The sequence below is a fragment of the Protopterus annectens genome, chromosome 3.part0 (genome assembly GCF_019279795.1).
Source record: "Protopterus annectens isolate FY-2018-M chromosome 3.part0, PAN1.0, whole genome shotgun sequence".
Lineage (NCBI taxonomy): Eukaryota > Metazoa > Chordata > Ceratodontiformes > Protopteridae > Protopterus > Protopterus annectens.
Genome location: NC_056731.1, coordinates 511,508,539 through 511,526,488, shown reverse-complemented (window position 1 = coordinate 511,526,488; position 17,950 = coordinate 511,508,539). Strand labels below are relative to the sequence as shown.

At 37.4% G+C, this 17,950-nt stretch overlaps 1 protein-coding gene across 1 annotated transcript in view; it reads right to left on the bottom strand.

Annotated features, from left to right (window-relative positions):
- Positions 1–17,950, bottom strand: part of LOC122796453 (EF-hand calcium-binding domain-containing protein 6-like) — a 1,291,945-nt gene that overhangs the window by 28,154 nt on the left and 1,245,841 nt on the right. The window contains exon 17 of the mRNA XM_044064930.1: positions 10,695–10,863. Within this exon, the coding sequence (XP_043920865.1) occupies positions 10,695–10,863 (169 nt within the window). The remainder of the gene's footprint in view (positions 1–10,694; positions 10,864–17,950) is intronic.

The following is a 17,950-nucleotide window of genomic DNA, read 5'->3' as shown; positions in this document are numbered from 1 at the left end:
TAGTGACCCTCCATTTAGACCCATAGTGTCAGGGAGCTTATCTAAAACTTTCCCAATAGGAGTAGCAGTGGATACATGGTTGAAGGATATTTACAGTTATATTCCACATTTAATAAAGGACTCCTGGGATTTCTTAAAAAATTTTCCTATACATATTGAAAGTAGTGAACTGTTATATGTAACCATTGACGTTATAGATCTGTATTCATGCATTCCTAAACAAGCAGGATTAGAAATGTTTTGTGATAGTATAAGAAAATATACAAAGTTTGACTGGGATCATATATGTCTCATTATGGATTGTATGTCACTTGTTTTGGAACATAATTATATTTATTTTGAAGGTGAACATTATAGGCAAAATAATGGTGTAGCAATGGGTTCTGCCAGTGCACCCATATATGCAAATCTTGTAATGTTAAATTGGGAGGAGGAAGTTTTATTCCCAAGTGCATTTTTTAAACAAGTAATACACTACACAAGATTTTTAGATGATATATATATTTTGTGGAAGGGTAAAAAAGATGAGTTATATGAGTTCATAAGTTTTATTAACACTAGTAGTGAGTTCTTAAAGTTCACCTATTCCACAAGTGACAATGGTATAGCATATTTAGATACATTTATATCACATGATGACAAGGGCTTCAAATCTGCTGTATATAGAAAGAACACTTTTTCAAATGATTACTTACAATATAATAGTAATCATCCTAAAAAATTGTTGTACAATATTTACAAGGGGCAATGTATAAGAATAGCTAGGATGACCTCAAGGTATAATGAAATGATAAAGGAGATGGATCATGTTAACAAATTATTCGAAGAAAGAAAATATGATGTTACAATGATGAATAATGTAAAGAAATATGTAATAGAAGAATGGGAAAATAAAAGCATTATTGGGAAGTAAAGACGTCATCACAGAAGTTCTTAGTGACACATATAAGGTCAACAGCTTAGGTAGATATCAACGTGCTTGTATTTTGGAATATTCACCCTTTGTACATCAGATTAAAAATATAATGATATCGTTTTGGAAAATATTTATTGTGGATAATAATTTAGTTAAATGTGTAGGAGAAAAACCAGAATTTGTATACAAAATGGGATACAATTTGAAAAGATTGTTAGAGAAAGGAACAGCAGGAAGTCAGGATTATAGAAGTGAAAAAGGGCCAAATATGACTAGAAAATGTGGTCATTGCAACCAGTGTGGTGACATTATGGAAATAAAAGATCTTACATTGGATAACATTAATAACAGTAGAATAAAGTTTAGGAATGGGAACTGTAATACCAATTTTGTTATATATATGGCTAAGTGTACAGTGTGTAGTGGATACTATATAGGAAAAACAGAGAGGGCTTTGAAAAGGAGAATTTACGACCACTGTTATTGTATCAGAAGGAAAGATAATAATAATGCCTTGTATAGGCATATAGAAAAATATGGTGAACTACACAAGTTCAAATTTGCAATATTGGAACAGATAAAATATAATCCTAGGGGTGGTTGTATGAAGGAGTTGTTAAGTTATAAGGAGGTGTGGTGGCAACTATATACAGATGCATCTACAACACCAGGGTTAAATGACAACATCTCTATAAAACCTTTATTAAAGCAAGCAGTATCTAGATGATTGTATATTAATGTTTGAATAAATTGTGTTTATTTTTGATATAAGGTGGATATCAATTCTATATGACATTAAATGTCTTGAAGTAAAAGGCACACTTGTACACTTAATATGTATATATATATATATTTGTAAATATCATAAACAATATAATGGATAAAAATTGTATAATTAATGTAGTAAGTCTGAATAGGAATGTATTATTTATAGGTTGTCTGGTCATAACAAGAACATCTACATTTATATATAAAAATACTTTTTATATAAACTGAACAAGTATTCAGTTATAAATAGTAATATTTAGATATAAATAGAAGTACAAATAGTAGCATTTTTATGAAAAGTTTTTATCAGGTCTTTTTTAAAAATTTTTTTATAATATATGTTATAATGGTTTTAAACTATGGACTACATGTTTGTGTATGTTGTAGTACACAAGTAAGATGACAAAGTTATTTTTTTTGTTTATGCTTATTTAGTGAGCAATACGCTGTTTTAAAGTAATGTAGCTTTAAGGGCAGCCTGAAAAATGGCGCCAAAAAAGTAATTTAAATGATTCAGAAATGTTAATGAAGTATTCTGATGAAGCCTACAGTTAGTAGGTGAAAGCGCTTAATCTAATTCATGTACACTTGCTTAGGCAAGAGTGATTATTGTTCCTGTTTAAATTTTAGAAATTAAAAAGTTTTTTTCGTAGACTGCACTGCGTTTCCTCTGTACATAACGTTGTTACAGGGAAGATAGCGTATTTGTAGTTCTCAACGTTTTTACTTATTATGTTTCTGTGTTTACATTTGCTCTTTTGGTTGCCAGTTTCCTTAGTTAAAGCTGATCACACTATGTTTCTGTGTTTACATTTGCTCCTTTGGTTGCCAGTTTCCTTAGTTAAAGCTGATCACACTATGCTTCTGTTTACATTTGCTCTAACTTGCTTTTCCTTGTCCCCCTCAGGTTTCAGTCCTGCTGTTGATGTTCTAACTCTGTCTCTCTGCTGTACAGTGCAGCCCCCTATGGAGAGTTGAACTTCCATAACCCTACGTATGTCATGTATATAAAGCTCACCACTTTTTTGCTCAACAGCCAGAGACACAGCCAGAAATAACAGAGGGGTAAAGGCCCACAATCATGGTCAATTTTAAATATTACCTAATTCACTAAGAAGTTAATATAACAGCAGCCGTTACACTGATATGCACATACTGTACAATAAGACTTAATGAAACTCTAATGTCTGACATTATTAACTGAAGGTACACCTCAGTGATTTACTAGAAAGTCAAACCCTTTTTCTAAAGACAGGTCCAAGTATGTGGCAAATTCAGAGGCAGTTGTTTGCAGAAATTAACATTCTTACAATGCCTTTAGGTTATTATGAACCTGCTTGTCAGACTCCAAAGGAACAAAAATAAATCCGTCATTATTGATAGTATGTAATCTTCAGTGATTTTCCAGAAAATCAAATATTTTACTAGGGCAAGTTAAGGTAATAGTTTAGCAGTGCATTTAAATCATTACAAACATGATGGTCAGACTCTATACACAAACAAACAATAATGAAATTCTTCAGTTTATTTCATTATTGTTGCTACTAAATAAAGTAGTAATACATGTCAGGGCTGGGAGTTATAACGTGATTTACAGCTTAAGGGGGCACCTGCTCACCTAAGGCCAGACTTGCACACAGTACAGGCAAGTACAGTGAAGTCATGGAGGTGGGGGTGTATCAGTATGTGTTTGTATGGGGATGTGTGTGTGCCTGTCTGTGGAGGCATGAATGCATCTGAATGAGTATATGGATGTGTGTGTTTGTGTGTTCACAGTACTGGAGGGTAGGTAAGAGGTGCTGGGTTTGTATGTGTGTTTGTGTATGTGTGTGTGTTTATGTGTGAGTGTGTGTGTGTGTGTGTGTGTGTGTGTGTGTGTGTGTGTGTGTGTGTGTGTGTGTGTGTGTGTGTGTGTGTGTGTGTGTGTGTGTGTGTGTGTGTGTGTATTTGTGCATGAGAGGTGGGTGCCTATGCTACGGTGATAAATGAGCTGCTAGGGAGAACATTATGCAGTTTTTAATGGGTCTATATTATATTCTCGAAAGTCGACAATATCGAAGCTGATATTATTGACATGAGAATAGCGAAAGCGCACAACATCGAATGTGTAAATGGAAATCTCCATAAGGGGAGCTTTCCATTTACTGTAATGTAGTGCAGTCTCGGAGTTGGTATATTTAAGTAGCGGGGTGTGTGGGGGGTGCAGGGTGGCTTGCCCCCCTCCTTAAACCCATTAGGGTACTTTTTTCTTTTTTTTTTTTTGTTGTTTTTCTAAGTTTGATGTTTGAAGACATCGACCATATGGTGTTTGATGTTTTCAACCATTGATCTTATAATATAGGCCCGTTAATGATTCAGAGACATGGCAATGAGCCACTAATGAGGTCTTTCTCATTGCAGATGTACCATGTCTCAGAACTAGAGAAAAATTACCTGAATCCTCTGGTTAGTGCATCAGCTAGGGTTAAGCCTTGAAGAGCCAGCATACTACATTATTTTCCTTACACTAATAACTCCCTAAATAAAGATTTTGTTTTAGCACAGCAAATATTTAGTTAAGTGTCATACATTTTGAAAACTGTATACATCATTCATCATAAAGCATTTTAAAATTTCATGACAGAACTACCTTGTGGACGAATTATGGTTCCAGACCCTCACAATACACAGCCACCACTGACACTCGATGTTAATGTTCAGGAAAGTGATCACTGTTGCAGAAGCTTTAGCAATATGGGTTATACCCTGCCAAGGATGTAACAGCTGAGCTGCTTTCAAAGTTTTAGGGCACATTCCACACATTTAAACTGTCATGCAGCTCGAGATGAGCTGACTAAAGACAAGTTTGGGCATGATGCCCTTTAGAGCTTTCCTGCCAGTACAGAGACAGAGGCTGATCCCTGAAAGTACAATGCTAGGAAAAACAAAAAAACGAAATGTCCACATCCTAGCATAAGAAATACACCAGAAAACAGAGGGGATGGAGCAGCTACTCCAGCAGTGATCATTCAGACATCTACTGTTATGGCAAGTTCAACTTACACAACTGTACTATGTTCTACATATTGATCCCTGCTGCAGTAGTCATAACTATATGGGTAGATTATCATAGCAAACTATATTTGGGAGGAGGAAGAAGAAGGGTCTAGCAGTAACTGGATAATGGTCCTACAAAACTTGCTCTAGACCTAGAGAAGGAATCAAGATTATAGTGTTTGTAAAAGTACATACAGAGGACCAAGTAGCAGCTTCTAGAATATTTCTAGAATCCAACCCTTTCCAAAAAGCCCTGGATGATGTCAAGGCCCTGGTAGAGTGGGACTTGACCCTGCCTAGAATAGATTTGTCATGGTGAATATAACAAAAGGTAATAGTCTTGGGCAACCATTTGGAAATAGTTTTTGTTGACTCAGGTTGTCCCTTGATTCTTACCTTCACAAGAAATGAACAATTGCTCTAAACATCTGAAATATTTAGTTCTGTCAAGATAGTACCTGGATTGTCTGTGGGCATTCAAGGCATGGAATATCCTTTCTCTCTCATTTTTAGGTTCAGGAAAGAAAACAGGAAGATGAATAGCTTCGCTTAAAGTAAACTCAGATACCAGTTTAAGCATAAAATAAGGATTATTTCTCAAAGAAACCCTTTCCCTATGGAAAATGGGGTAGGGTTGACTCACTTGAGCTTGCAAGTCAGATACCCTTCTTGCAGAGGTCAGAACAACCAGTAAAATCAGTAAAACTGTTTTCTGTGTTAAGAACCTCAAGTCAGGCAGATTAACTGATTCAAATGAAGCAAGTGTTAGCTTCTCTAACACAAAATTAAGACCCCAAGGAGGGGCCACCAGTTTACTAGGAGGTCTCTTATGCAAACCCCCTTTCAAGAACAATTTGTCATGAGACTTCCTTGAAAGAGAATGATCTATGGGCAGAAATGATGAAATGGCAGATAAATGAACCTTGATAGAGTAATGAGATAGTAACTCACACAAACACTGTAAAAACAGAGAACAACTATCCATTAATAGGTGCTGGTTATGTTGTTGGCACCAACTAAAAAAAAATTCCATTTGCTAATATATGATTTTCTAGTAGCAGGTTTATTTGCCTCCAAAAGTACCGTAGAATCTTCAGAAGTACCATGGATATTGGTGGAAAGTGTGGAAAGGCATACAGTAATATTCCTGAGCAAAGAAAAGAAAAGACATCTGTCTTCCAGGCCTCCTTGCTTGGAGTCCTGGAACAGAATTTTGCCAGCTGATTGTTCAGAGAGGAGGCAGAGGTCTACTTGAGGAATACCCCATAGATGGATCAAATCTTGGAAGACCACCTAATCTAATTTACATGCCACACAGTTTTGCTCTGACAGAATGTAGGATGCCTATAGAGAGAGATTGTGCTGTGAAGCTACATCCCAAGCTAACACAGCTAGCCCACAAAGAGGGTACAATCTGGTTCCCTCTTACTTGTTGATATACCACATTACTGTGGTATTGTCTATAACCACTTGAAGAGGTCCTGGAGACCAAATATGGTTCAAATATTGAGTGCCTTGATCAGGGAGAGCATCTTCTTGATATTTATGTGTTTGCATCTGTTCTTGGTGTCCTATACCCCCTGCACTTTTATCCCTTCCAAAATTGCTCCTCAAGCAAAGTCTGAAGCATCTGTGATGACTAATGGCTTTGGAACAGAGATGGAGAAGGGGAGATCTAGATTTAAGGATAATTGTTGTCTCCACCCAAATATTTCTCTTCTGACACACCCCAATCCTGGGATATGAAAAGATAAAAGGTGTTGAGGCTGGGACCAAAGAGATTTCAGATATCACTTTATCTTTCTCATGTGGAGTCTTGTCAGGGGTATCATGGCAATCATAGATGCCATGACACCCAAAATTCTGAGGTATTCCCTCACAATGACTGATGTCTGAGTGGAAAACCTTAGAAATAGACTTAGGTAAAGATCTATTTTTTTCTGTAGAAAAAAAGCTCTTTGAACTAAAGTGTTTAGTTGATATCCCGAGAAAACAATATTGCATGAGGGAGTCAAGAAAGATTTTTGAATGTTCTCTTGGAATTCCAACTTGTATAAGAGATCTCTCACCCAGAAGAGAGAGAGAGACAGAGAGAGAGAGATTTCTAACATTTTGAAATAGACTCTGTAAAGATAAGCAAGTCGTCTAAATATGGAAAAATGTCATACCCTTTATCCTGCAATAACTATAAGTGGAGCTAGACACCTTGTGAACATTCTTGGTGCAGTGGATACGCCAGAGAGAAAGCCAGAGAACTGATAATGTGATCCAGACACACAAAATGTTAAAAAATATTTAAAGTCTAGATGACTAAAGATATGATGATAAGCATCTTGTAGTTCTAGTGTTACCAGGACACTTGAAAGAGGAAGAACAGTTTTTAAGTTGTGAAGTGACAACATTTTGAATTTGGGTACAATCACAAACAAGTTTAGGAAAGAAAGAAAGATCCAGAACTGATCTCCCTAAATTTTCTTTGGCACTAGGAACATTCTTGAATAAAAACTCTTCCTCACTTGGGAAGGAGGAACTGAAAATATCACTCCTTGGGACAGCATGTGATAAGAACAGGTAGAAACAAGAGAGACTGATCGGGATGATGAGTAACGACCCCCAGAAAGGAAGAGTTTCCTCCCACTTCCATCAGTAACTCTGATGAATGATTTTCAGAACCCATTTGTCTGAAACAATCTGTTGTCAAAGAGTAAAGTGGAGATTCAGATTTTCTGGAAAAAAAAAAAGGGCCAGGATAGGAGGGGGTCACAAGGTCTCTTGAACAGTCATTTAGACTTGTTGGACTGCCCTTATTTTTGGGATGTTTGAGAATTCCTTTTGGAACCCCCTTTCCATTTCTTCTTAAATGTCTGTTTACCTGAATTTTGTTGACACTGTTTATTCATTTTTTTTGCCAACACTGGAAGAGGAGATAAAAAAATCTCTTGGAAGATTTGGCAAAGGAGGGCTGAAAAATCAGAAATTCACCTGGATCAGCTTGCCCCTTTCATCACACTTTTTGATCACTTCTGCAGCAGAGGGGCTAAACACTAAATGTCTTTCTAAGGGAGAATTTAACATCTCATTTTTAACATCATCAGGGAAGTTCTGAGAATGTAGCCATGCAAACCACCTCAAAACAGTACCAGTGGCATTGCCCTGGAAGAAGTATCAACAGAGTAATAGACACACTGCAAAAAATGAGTAGTGACCTGTGCAATAGAACAAAATATGTTATTAAATGCAGATTTTTCCTTACAAGAAGAAATTGAGATAACATTCCTCATACTTTCACAATTTGTCAGAACAAACTCTAACACATGAGCCTCACAATTCAAAATTCTGAAAATCAAAGTTGCAGAAGTATACATGTTTTTGGTGGTACAGCAGTAGCATTGTTACCTCACAGTAAGAGGTTCTCCCGTTCGATTCTCAGCTTGGCTTGGGAGTGTCTTCTGTGTGGAGTCTGCATGTCCTCCCCATGGTTGGGTAGCATTCGAAAGACATGCATGCATAAATGGGCGTGCCTTAGTTGAAGGTTGGGCGTTGAGCTGGCACCTTGGCATTTCGTAAAAAATCTACTGCCAATCATTAGTGGACCGGAGTTCCACTGTGGCGACCCCTTACCGGGAAAAAGCCGAAAGACAAGACATGTTATTTCCATACCTATCGATAATTTTCCCATCCTTATCAGAAATCGTAGGATTGGAATTAACTAAGTGCTTAGCAACAGTGGGGTCAACTAAAGCTATAGTTGCTGGGTCATTGTATAGTATATAAAAATGTAAAAGACTAAGGAAGTTAATACACCCTATCTGCCTTTTTAGGGGCAGTTGGCTTGGTTGACTATCAGAAAAATTGCAGGTAGTAACATACTCATCCTTTAAAGTTGACAGAACAGGAGGAATGGGTGTAGTTTCTGTAAAATCCTTCTGTAACAACTAATAGTATTTTCTGAGGGACTGAGAAATTTCAGTGTTCCCCAATTGAAAATGCTGGCACCTTCTTGCAATAGTCTTAGAGAAGGAGAAACCCATACAGGGAGAATCCGAAAGTCAACTCTCCTCCGAGTCTGAATCAGCAATCTGAAGAAAAATACCTGTATCCGGCCCTGCATCTTCCTTTTCAGATTCAGAATCTTGAATCTATTCAGGAAAAGATAAATCTCTCTTTATTTTACCAGAAACTACTTTACAAGAAGGATCAATAGCTAGTATTATACTCTTAGCCAGGCCTAGCAAACTATTTTCGTCCAAAGAAATTTGAGGACGAGTAGATACATGCTTGCTTTTCTGTTTCTTTTTTACAGGAAAAATGGGACTAACCTTGTTACTAATGCCAGCATCTACTTCTCCAGTGATGGACACAGCATTCTGATGCAACAGGGAATATTTCCCTGTTCCTGCTCACAGGGCAGACAGGGTGGCTCAACACTGCCCACTGAGGGGAACCCCAACAGCCACAGAGGACATGACTAACTCCTGGTCCACAGTGGCTGAAGGTGCTACATCAGAGGTATCTGCAGTAAAAGATGAGTGGTCTGTGATACAACAAATGGCCACGGCAGAATCACCCACTTATGGCTGAAGCAAATTGTGATCTTGCTGTGGTGGCAAAGGCTGCTTGCTTAATTTTTTTCTTTTTGTGGTTGGAAGAAGGACCGACCATGGTACCGGTAGTCTGTTCCATGGTCAAGCTGAAAGTGGATCCTCTTTCTCGGGAAGACAAGTAGCATTTGCCAGTAAACATTACCTGTCTGCAAAAGTTACTTTTTTGACAGAAAAAACACAGTATGATGCACTTTAAAATACTATGCCAGCACAATGAATGAAAAATATACACAATTATAATTTATCTACAGAAAAAATGTTTTCAGTAACTTTACACTACTTTTAAACTGACAGGAAAAAAAATGAGTACTTCATTTAAAAATACATTATAGTCTTTGAGACAGTCCATTAAAACCAAACATTTCTAGGTTAAAATAACTTTCCTGAGGAGGAAAGCAATAAAACATCAACAAAATTAACAAAATGGAAGTTTTCTTACACAAAGGGACGTTATCTGCCCAGCAAAGAAAACACAAGCCAACTGTTGACCCTCAATGCCTCAGAGGAGTGTACTCTTCGGCTGCAGTAAAGCACTGAAGGGCTTTGCTCCCAAACTTGTGTTTTACTCAGCTCAGCTCGAGATGCGTGACAATTTAGGCATGTAGAAGTTGCCCTGAAGCTTTGGAAACTGGCTGGCTGTTATATCCTTGGAAGAATATATCCCATATAGCTAAGGCTACTGCAGTAGTGATCAATATGATGAACATCAAATTTTTATCTGGGGGGCTCTGACCCTACCCCTTGGAAATTAAATATACTAACTCTATGGTTGTAGAAACTCAAAGAATGGGCAAAAACTCTTGAATTATGCAACAGTCAGTGTAATGAATTTCAACCATCACATACTTTGACAAACTGAACCAGCAATGAAAGAAGTTCATTACATGATTAGTGCATGCAGCGATAACCCATATAGCTCTCATATATACATACATTCGCAGTCATAACAGATGTTAACCATGTCAACAGTTACCATCAAATGTTGACAATTTCTACTAATCCATTGTCATGTCAACTTTATATACTTTCCTTTATTGTCGTTTAGCGTGTGTACTTACTATTTCTAACTGTATATACCGCTCCCAATCATCTTTGACTACAATAAGCTGTAGTATACTGTACACATTATTTGTAGTTCACAATTTCTACATTTTGCTAGGTTGTAGTTGGTGACACTGCATACTTTCCCCTTGGTATCACCTTTGAATATATACTTGCAGACATAAATGACATGTATACCTCCACACATAAATTAAAGACACACCTGAGTAAGTTATTTCTTCAAATAAAGTATGATGTGCGTCACCTTTCCTGCAAAAAAAAAAAAAAAAATGCAGAAATGAATAAACAGAAAATGGAAAGACTTATACCGTGGTGCGCAGCCTTGAAGTCAGGTGATCAAGACCTGGAGACTGGTTTCCAGGTTGGAGCTGGCTATTTTTGTCATGGGTATTCTGAAGCACTGCTGCCATATTGTCTCCGTGCCTTCTCATACGTTTACGAAATTCAAAGGGCTTTAGAAATTCCAGATATGACACTCTAAATAATGAAATATAAAAAACACAATAAATTCATTTTAAAAGGATCTTCTCAAGGAGATGCTTGCGCCAATGGCATTTGTCTGATAATGTTTTTAGAGCTTAAATAAATAGTTATATATAGCATTTACTTAATGTACTCTGTAGTTAAAAATGCCATCCCTTCTGTGTTTCTAGCTCTTTAAAAATACTATATTGATGTACTTTGGTCTACACAATATTGTATTCTGATGCTACAACCATTCCTCAGAACCATTCTTTATCTGTTGTATATAGATTTATAAGAAAGAAAATCTAAATAAAAACAGTAACTATATAGACTGTACTGTCAACAAAATGGTTTCTATATGGATAATAGCTCTTTGCAATCATTTTATTAACCTGTACTTCTTGGACACATGGACAGCATGTAGCTCTCCTCCATACCTTGGGTAATTTAGTCACATGCTACAGCACATAACTCTTCTTTATAGGGTTGGGGGTGGCATAATGGTTAAGGTCTTAACCTCATATACAACAGTTTCAAGGTTTGATTCTCTGCAAGGGAAACTGGGTAGACTTAAAGTGGTCCACAAGGGCAGTTAGCCTGATGCTTAACTATGAACTTATAACTGGGGTGATTTAGTCACATGGTACAGCAACTAGCTCTTCTCCATAGCATGGGTGATTTAGTCACATGGTATAGCATGTAGTTTTCTTCTATACTATAAGTAATTTAGTCACATGGTACATAAAGTAGCTCTTCTGTATACAGTATATTAGCCACATGGGGCAGCACATAGCTGTCCTCCATACCCTAGATAATTTAGCCAATTACAAATTTCATGGAATTTATCTGTAAATGTTTAATTAGCTGTATGAACTATGTCCTTTTGTAACATGTGAAATGTAACTTTTCTCCCCAGGCCTCCAATGAAAATGGGCACTTCTTGGCCCAGTGGACTTCCCCGGTCATCATACTTAAATAAATACACGTACGGTACAGAGCTCTTCTCCATATCCTGGGTGATTTAGTTACAGGGCAAAATAGGTAGCTCTCCTCCATACCCTGGGTGCTTTCATCTCATGGTACAGCATACAGCTCTCCTCCAAACCCTGGGTGATTTAGTCACATGATACAGCATGCAGCTCTCCTCCATACCCTTGATTATTTATTCACATGCCTACCAGAATACTCTTCATGAATGACAAATGTATTGTGGTTTTACATCATTTACTAAAGCTACAGATTATAGACGTTTCCCTAGCAGATCTGATTTCCTCATGTAGGTACTATGGCCATCACGTAAATGATAAATGATCAACTGTGCTTTACTTGGTTAAAAAAAATCTTTAACAACCAAACAATAAATGGAAATTAAATTACTTTTATTAATGAATGTCTGGAATCTCATATTGAATTATAATTATTTTACATTTGGCAATAAATATTTTCAACAGATTTAGGGCATAGCTCTGGGGGGTGGGTATGGATCCCAGCTGCACAAATATCAGTTTAGCAAAATATATATATATATATATATATATATATATATATATATATATATATATATATATATATATATATATATATATATATATATATTATATATATATATATATATATATATATATATATATATATGGATTCACTTTATAATTTCGAAAACCTGAAAGCCCGAATTTCAGTTTTTCGAAACTATAAAGTCGAATGGCCTAAATCTCGAAACTACACAATCACGAAACACAAAATCACGAACAGAAACACCATACACCACACAACACAGACATCATCCAACCAAAACCACAACAAACAAAACACACACAAACACAAAAACACAAACAAATAAACCTACACTACATATAAGCAAAAGGTAGGGCATGTGTGGCAGGCACAGCCCCCACCTTGTTTGTTTTATATTGTATCTTACCAAAAACTTCAAAACAATACATTTTAAACAATAGACATGCATAAGCACAACACCAATGACTAACTCTCTCCAGAAGACAATATGTACTCAAAATAAGTGGGGGGCGATGCCCCCCAATGTGGAGGGATGTGTCTCCCACCCCCCAACTATATATACTAACTCCAGGATCACACTACAGTGGGGGAAAGGCATATATAGGTTCATAGGTTCATAGGTTCATACTAGGCTATCTGCCCGAGGGCATTTACAAGCCTAGCTCATAGTTTTGTGGCCACCCCTTTAGTTTGGAGAAACTATGCCCATTATTTTGCTGTGCCTCTGTCGAGCAGTGACACTGAGGTAACCCCTGGGGTGTATCTGCGATCTCCCATCCATTGGTCAAGATTCCTCTTGAACAAGGCCAGCGAGGTGCTCTGCCTCACATAAACCGGGATTTTGTTTCACAGCATAGGGAGTCTTTGCGTGATGAATCTATCCCTCCAGCACGTCCTATTAATAACCGTGTCGAGGTTTAAGTCTCCCGCCCTTGTGGCTCTGAGGGATCTAGATTTTTTGAGATGAAGCATGTTCATCAAATCTGGGTTTGACATGGCCTTATATGTCAGGCACAGGTCACCTCTGAGCAAGCGGTAAGCAACTGAATATAACTGGAGTTCTTTCAGTCGGGCAGCATAAGACAGATTTTTGAGACCCTTTATCCTTTTGGTGAGGAACTTTTGTGGCCTCTCCAGCTGCTGCAAGTGTCGGGTCAGATACATTCCGAATGGGGCATTGTACTCAATCATTGGTCTGATGAGTGATGAGTATAGGGAGACTATGACCTCCCTTGATCTAGATGTGAATCCCTTCATGATAAGGTGGGCAATGTAGAAGGTCTTCCTAACTACTTTAGCAATATGAGTGTCGAATGAAAGGCTACTGTCAACCTGGGCTCCCAGGTCCCTGATAACTTCTTCTGTCATCAGGGATTGCCACCTATATGGTAGCTAGGGTAACCTTGTTTTTCGAAGGGTATGACTATGCATTTCTTGGCATTTAACTTTAGGCCATGGCTCTGGCACCAGTTATCCATTTCTGTGAGACCCTTCTGAAGGATATCTGTGTCGGATGTGTTTCCTACTACGGCGCCCAGTTTGCAGTCATCTGCAAACTTTGTCAGCCATAACCCTCCTGTGTTTGCTTGTACTTCAGAAAAGTAGATGCCAAACAAGAGTGGGCCCAGGACTGAGCCCTGTGGGACACCACTTGTGACAGGCTTTAAGTCTGACATGGCGCCAGCAACTCTGACCCTGTGGGTTCTGTCACTCAGCCAGTTTGCAACCCATCTTGTAATGTATGGGTTTACATTTAAGTTGATGAGTTTTTCAATGATACCCGAGTGGGGTATTGTATTGAAAGCCTTCGCCAGGTCTAGGTAGGCTGTATGGACTGCCTTTCCCTCGTCAATGGCCTTGGTGACTGTTTCGAAAAAGTCAACCAGGTTTAAAAGGCATGATCTGCCTTTGACAAAGCCAAACTGGGTTGGATCCAAAGTCTGCAAATTCCCTATGTCTTTATTTATGAGATCCATTATGATCCTCTCCATGGCTTTGCAGATAAGGCTTGTCAAGCTAATGGGACGGTAATTTCCAGGGTCGGTGGAGGCACCGCCTTTTACTTGCTTTACAGTACTCTACACAGTGCCACATATACTAACTGGAGGTCAGGGAAATGAGATTCAGTGAAGTGAGTTTTCAGTTTTTTGTGTTTTCAGAGATGTGGTCGGGGTGAAATGAAATTCAATGAAATGAGATTCAACAAAACAAAGCAGACCCATATATATATATATATATATATATATATATATATATATATATATATATATATACATATATATACATATATACATATATATATATATATATATATATATATATATATTTTTTTTTTTTGCTATGGCAGTTGTTTGAATGTTCATTTACAAACTTCATTCATAGCCTTTGTTCATGGTCAGAGACTATCCTAGATAGGATTTGTCCCAGTCAACAAATGGAAATAAATACATTCTTTTAAAATCACTATCATTCCATTACTTTTTAAAACAGAGCTACACCAGCAGCAAAATAAAAGTTGTGTTTTACTGAAAAAATTCTGAGATAGAAAAGTTAATAAGAAGGATTGTTAGAAAATGTGAAAGGAAGTGGCCAGCAATGACTATTTAGAATTTCATAACATGTACCTAGGACAATTAAAAAAGAAGTGCTACAATAGACCAGTTTATTTGAATTAGATCGACTATACTAGATGAAGCCTTTAAAAAGCAATCTTTCATTCACGTCAATAACATTTTTAACAAAAGCTATCCTTATGAGCTAATGGGTTTGATATATACTGATACAGACAGCCATAGGATTGATATTTATAAGTCCTTGACTAGCACAGTCTGATATAAATGTTAAGACCATACATCTGATAAAACAGAAGACAAAAGTTTGGTTAGGGACTCCAGTCATGAAAAATATTAATACAAGCTACGGGTACATGTTTCAGGCACAATCTGATATCAAGAAACTTGTAGAACATGGGTCTGCTTTTATTAAAAAGAAGAGTTTTAACTTGAAAAGCTGTTTTGAATGTCAGAGAGGTTGTCCATGTTCAGACAGTCAAATTAAGCATAAAGAGACTCTTACTGTAAAAACTGCTAGCAATATAGATTTACGGTTAATGTACTTTAATTTTTTGTGTTAATTCCAACAAAAGCTGTGAAGTTCTGGGTTATTTCAGTTGTTATCAACATATAATATACACAACTAAGTGTAGCTTTCACAATGCTTATTATGCTGGACTTACCAGGAAATAGTTCAACTCATGTATATATGGGCACTTTATATACTATATGCAGAAAGAATGAAAATATTGCACTATTTTTTCATTCCAAAGTATGCCCAGTTTTAAGAAGTTTTTATTCTAAGACTTTGTGGAATCTGATGTTTATAGACATGGCATAAATACCCTCCTTGATTATAAAAAAAATATGCCAGGCAAACTTTACTGAATGTCAGTGTGACATCAGGCCACACTAATTATTTCAATTCCAAAACAGTTCTGGGAAGGAAACCTTTGAAACAGATGAAGAAATGATGACATAAGAGCAGAGGACAAAGTATCTCCAGTTGCAGAAAAGGTCAAAGAGAACAGGCTACAGTGGTTCAGGTACATGTACAGAAAAGCAGAATACAATGATTTTGGGCTGACAGGAAGAAGGCAACAGGAAATGGAGGCATCCAGCAAAGAGGTGGATGGATTGTGTGAGAAAAGACCTGCAACAATCAGGCATGAGTGTTGAAGAAGGTAGGATAGTAGCATTGAGTAGACAGAGAAGGGTAAAGGGAGAGAGAGAGAGAGAGATAGCGACAGTTGACACATAACCCTGACCGCTTGGAGAAAAATGGGAAAAAGGGGGTTGATGATGATGACGATGATGCTGATGTTGATTTTTTACTGATTATTTTTCTTAAGATAAAACACTCACCAAAGAAATGTTAATATCTATTTTCCTAAATATGTGACTGTTATATTACATTATCTTGTTGTACATGCCTGATGCTCTTACTGGCTTAACTAATTCTTATTGTATAACTCCACTGTGCTGTCCCCCTACCCCCCTCCAACCCCTCTCACCCTCCCTAATTTCCTTCCCCTTCAACCATCTTTCTTCTCCTAACTTAGTTTTTTATGACTCTACTTGCCCCTCGCTTTCCCACTCCCGCACTGTGCTTTCCTAGACCTGTCTCCATTTTTAGGCAATACATTCTCTGCATTATTTCTCACCTGGGCAGCTTTTTCTCCCCTCCTTGGCTGATTTTAAATTCTGTCACTAGGCTGTGCACTGTTGTAATGATATGATGAAAGAAGGGATCTTTGGCTACGCATTTCTTTATTCCTCCTTCTAGGAATATCATCTGCCTCTTAATTTTGATGCATCCTAGTCTGATGAATTATTTTTCTTCACTCAACCCAAACAGACATTGTTTCCAAGATTCTTTAGCTGAATTCTTTGTATTGATTCCCATTCCATTTCCATTTTGTCCAATATTTCCTTCACTCTGTCAGATGAGACTTTAGATTGAGGTCCCATCTGCTTGAGTTGGTGGTAGCTCAGGTGGATGTAACAGATCACATTGCAATTACTGAAAAGAATGGGGGAAGTTTCCAGATGCCCTGGCCAAATTTTACCTAGCAGTAGAAATACCACCTCAGGTCTCTTCTGAAACGAGGTTACTAGCCTAGTGAGAGTAACCCAATTAACAAGACATATAACAAAAAAATAAATAAATAAAATCTCACAGATCCCAAAAACATATGTATGTCATCTGCCTGCCCATTCTCATACCTCCAAAATCTATTAACTGTTGTCCTGCCTTACATTTTCATTCTGGTTGGTGTTAAAATCATTTGTAGTTTAATCTGAGAAAAACACCCCATACATTTAGGACATGTTTGCTTTGTTTCACCTTCTTGCTTCTCTTATAGATCTTTGTAAACAATCTCTTTTTTCCTTTCCTTTACTTAGCTGATTGTCATATACTGTTCATGCTATTTTTTTACGTTGTTCTCCTTTCATTTTGTCTCTCTTTTCTGCAAGAAACTCCACACCTTCCCTTGGCTATTTAAAAAAAAGTGCTATTGTTCTATCCATTGCTGTTACTAGCCTTTCAGGATATAACATTTTTGCAGGATCTGTCTCCTTTTGTGTTTGGTTCTAGGTGCATCAAAGGCTTTACTTTTTGCAAAAAAAGCTTTAGTGAATAATCCAACACTAATTTAATCTGGAAGCCGCCCAGGTTATACAACATTTTCCTTTTGTTGCTTCTAGTAAAGACTTTTCTGTATTTTGTGAGTGAGGTCACCACTTGAGATGGTTCATAGTTTCCTAGGTATGTACTAGGCTAATGGCCCTGGAGCCTTTACAAGCCTAGCCCATAGAAGTGCCCTGGCATCGTGCCACACCGACATTAGTTCCCAGTCCCTCTATCAAGTAGAGCCACTGGAGTGATCCCCAGGGTGAACTTTCTACTTCCCATCCACTCATCAAGATTTCTCTTGAAGAGGGCCAGTGAGGTGCTCTGCTTGACATGTATGGGAAGTCTATTCCAGAGCATGGGCAGTCTCTAGGTGAGGAACTTGTCCCTCCAGCAT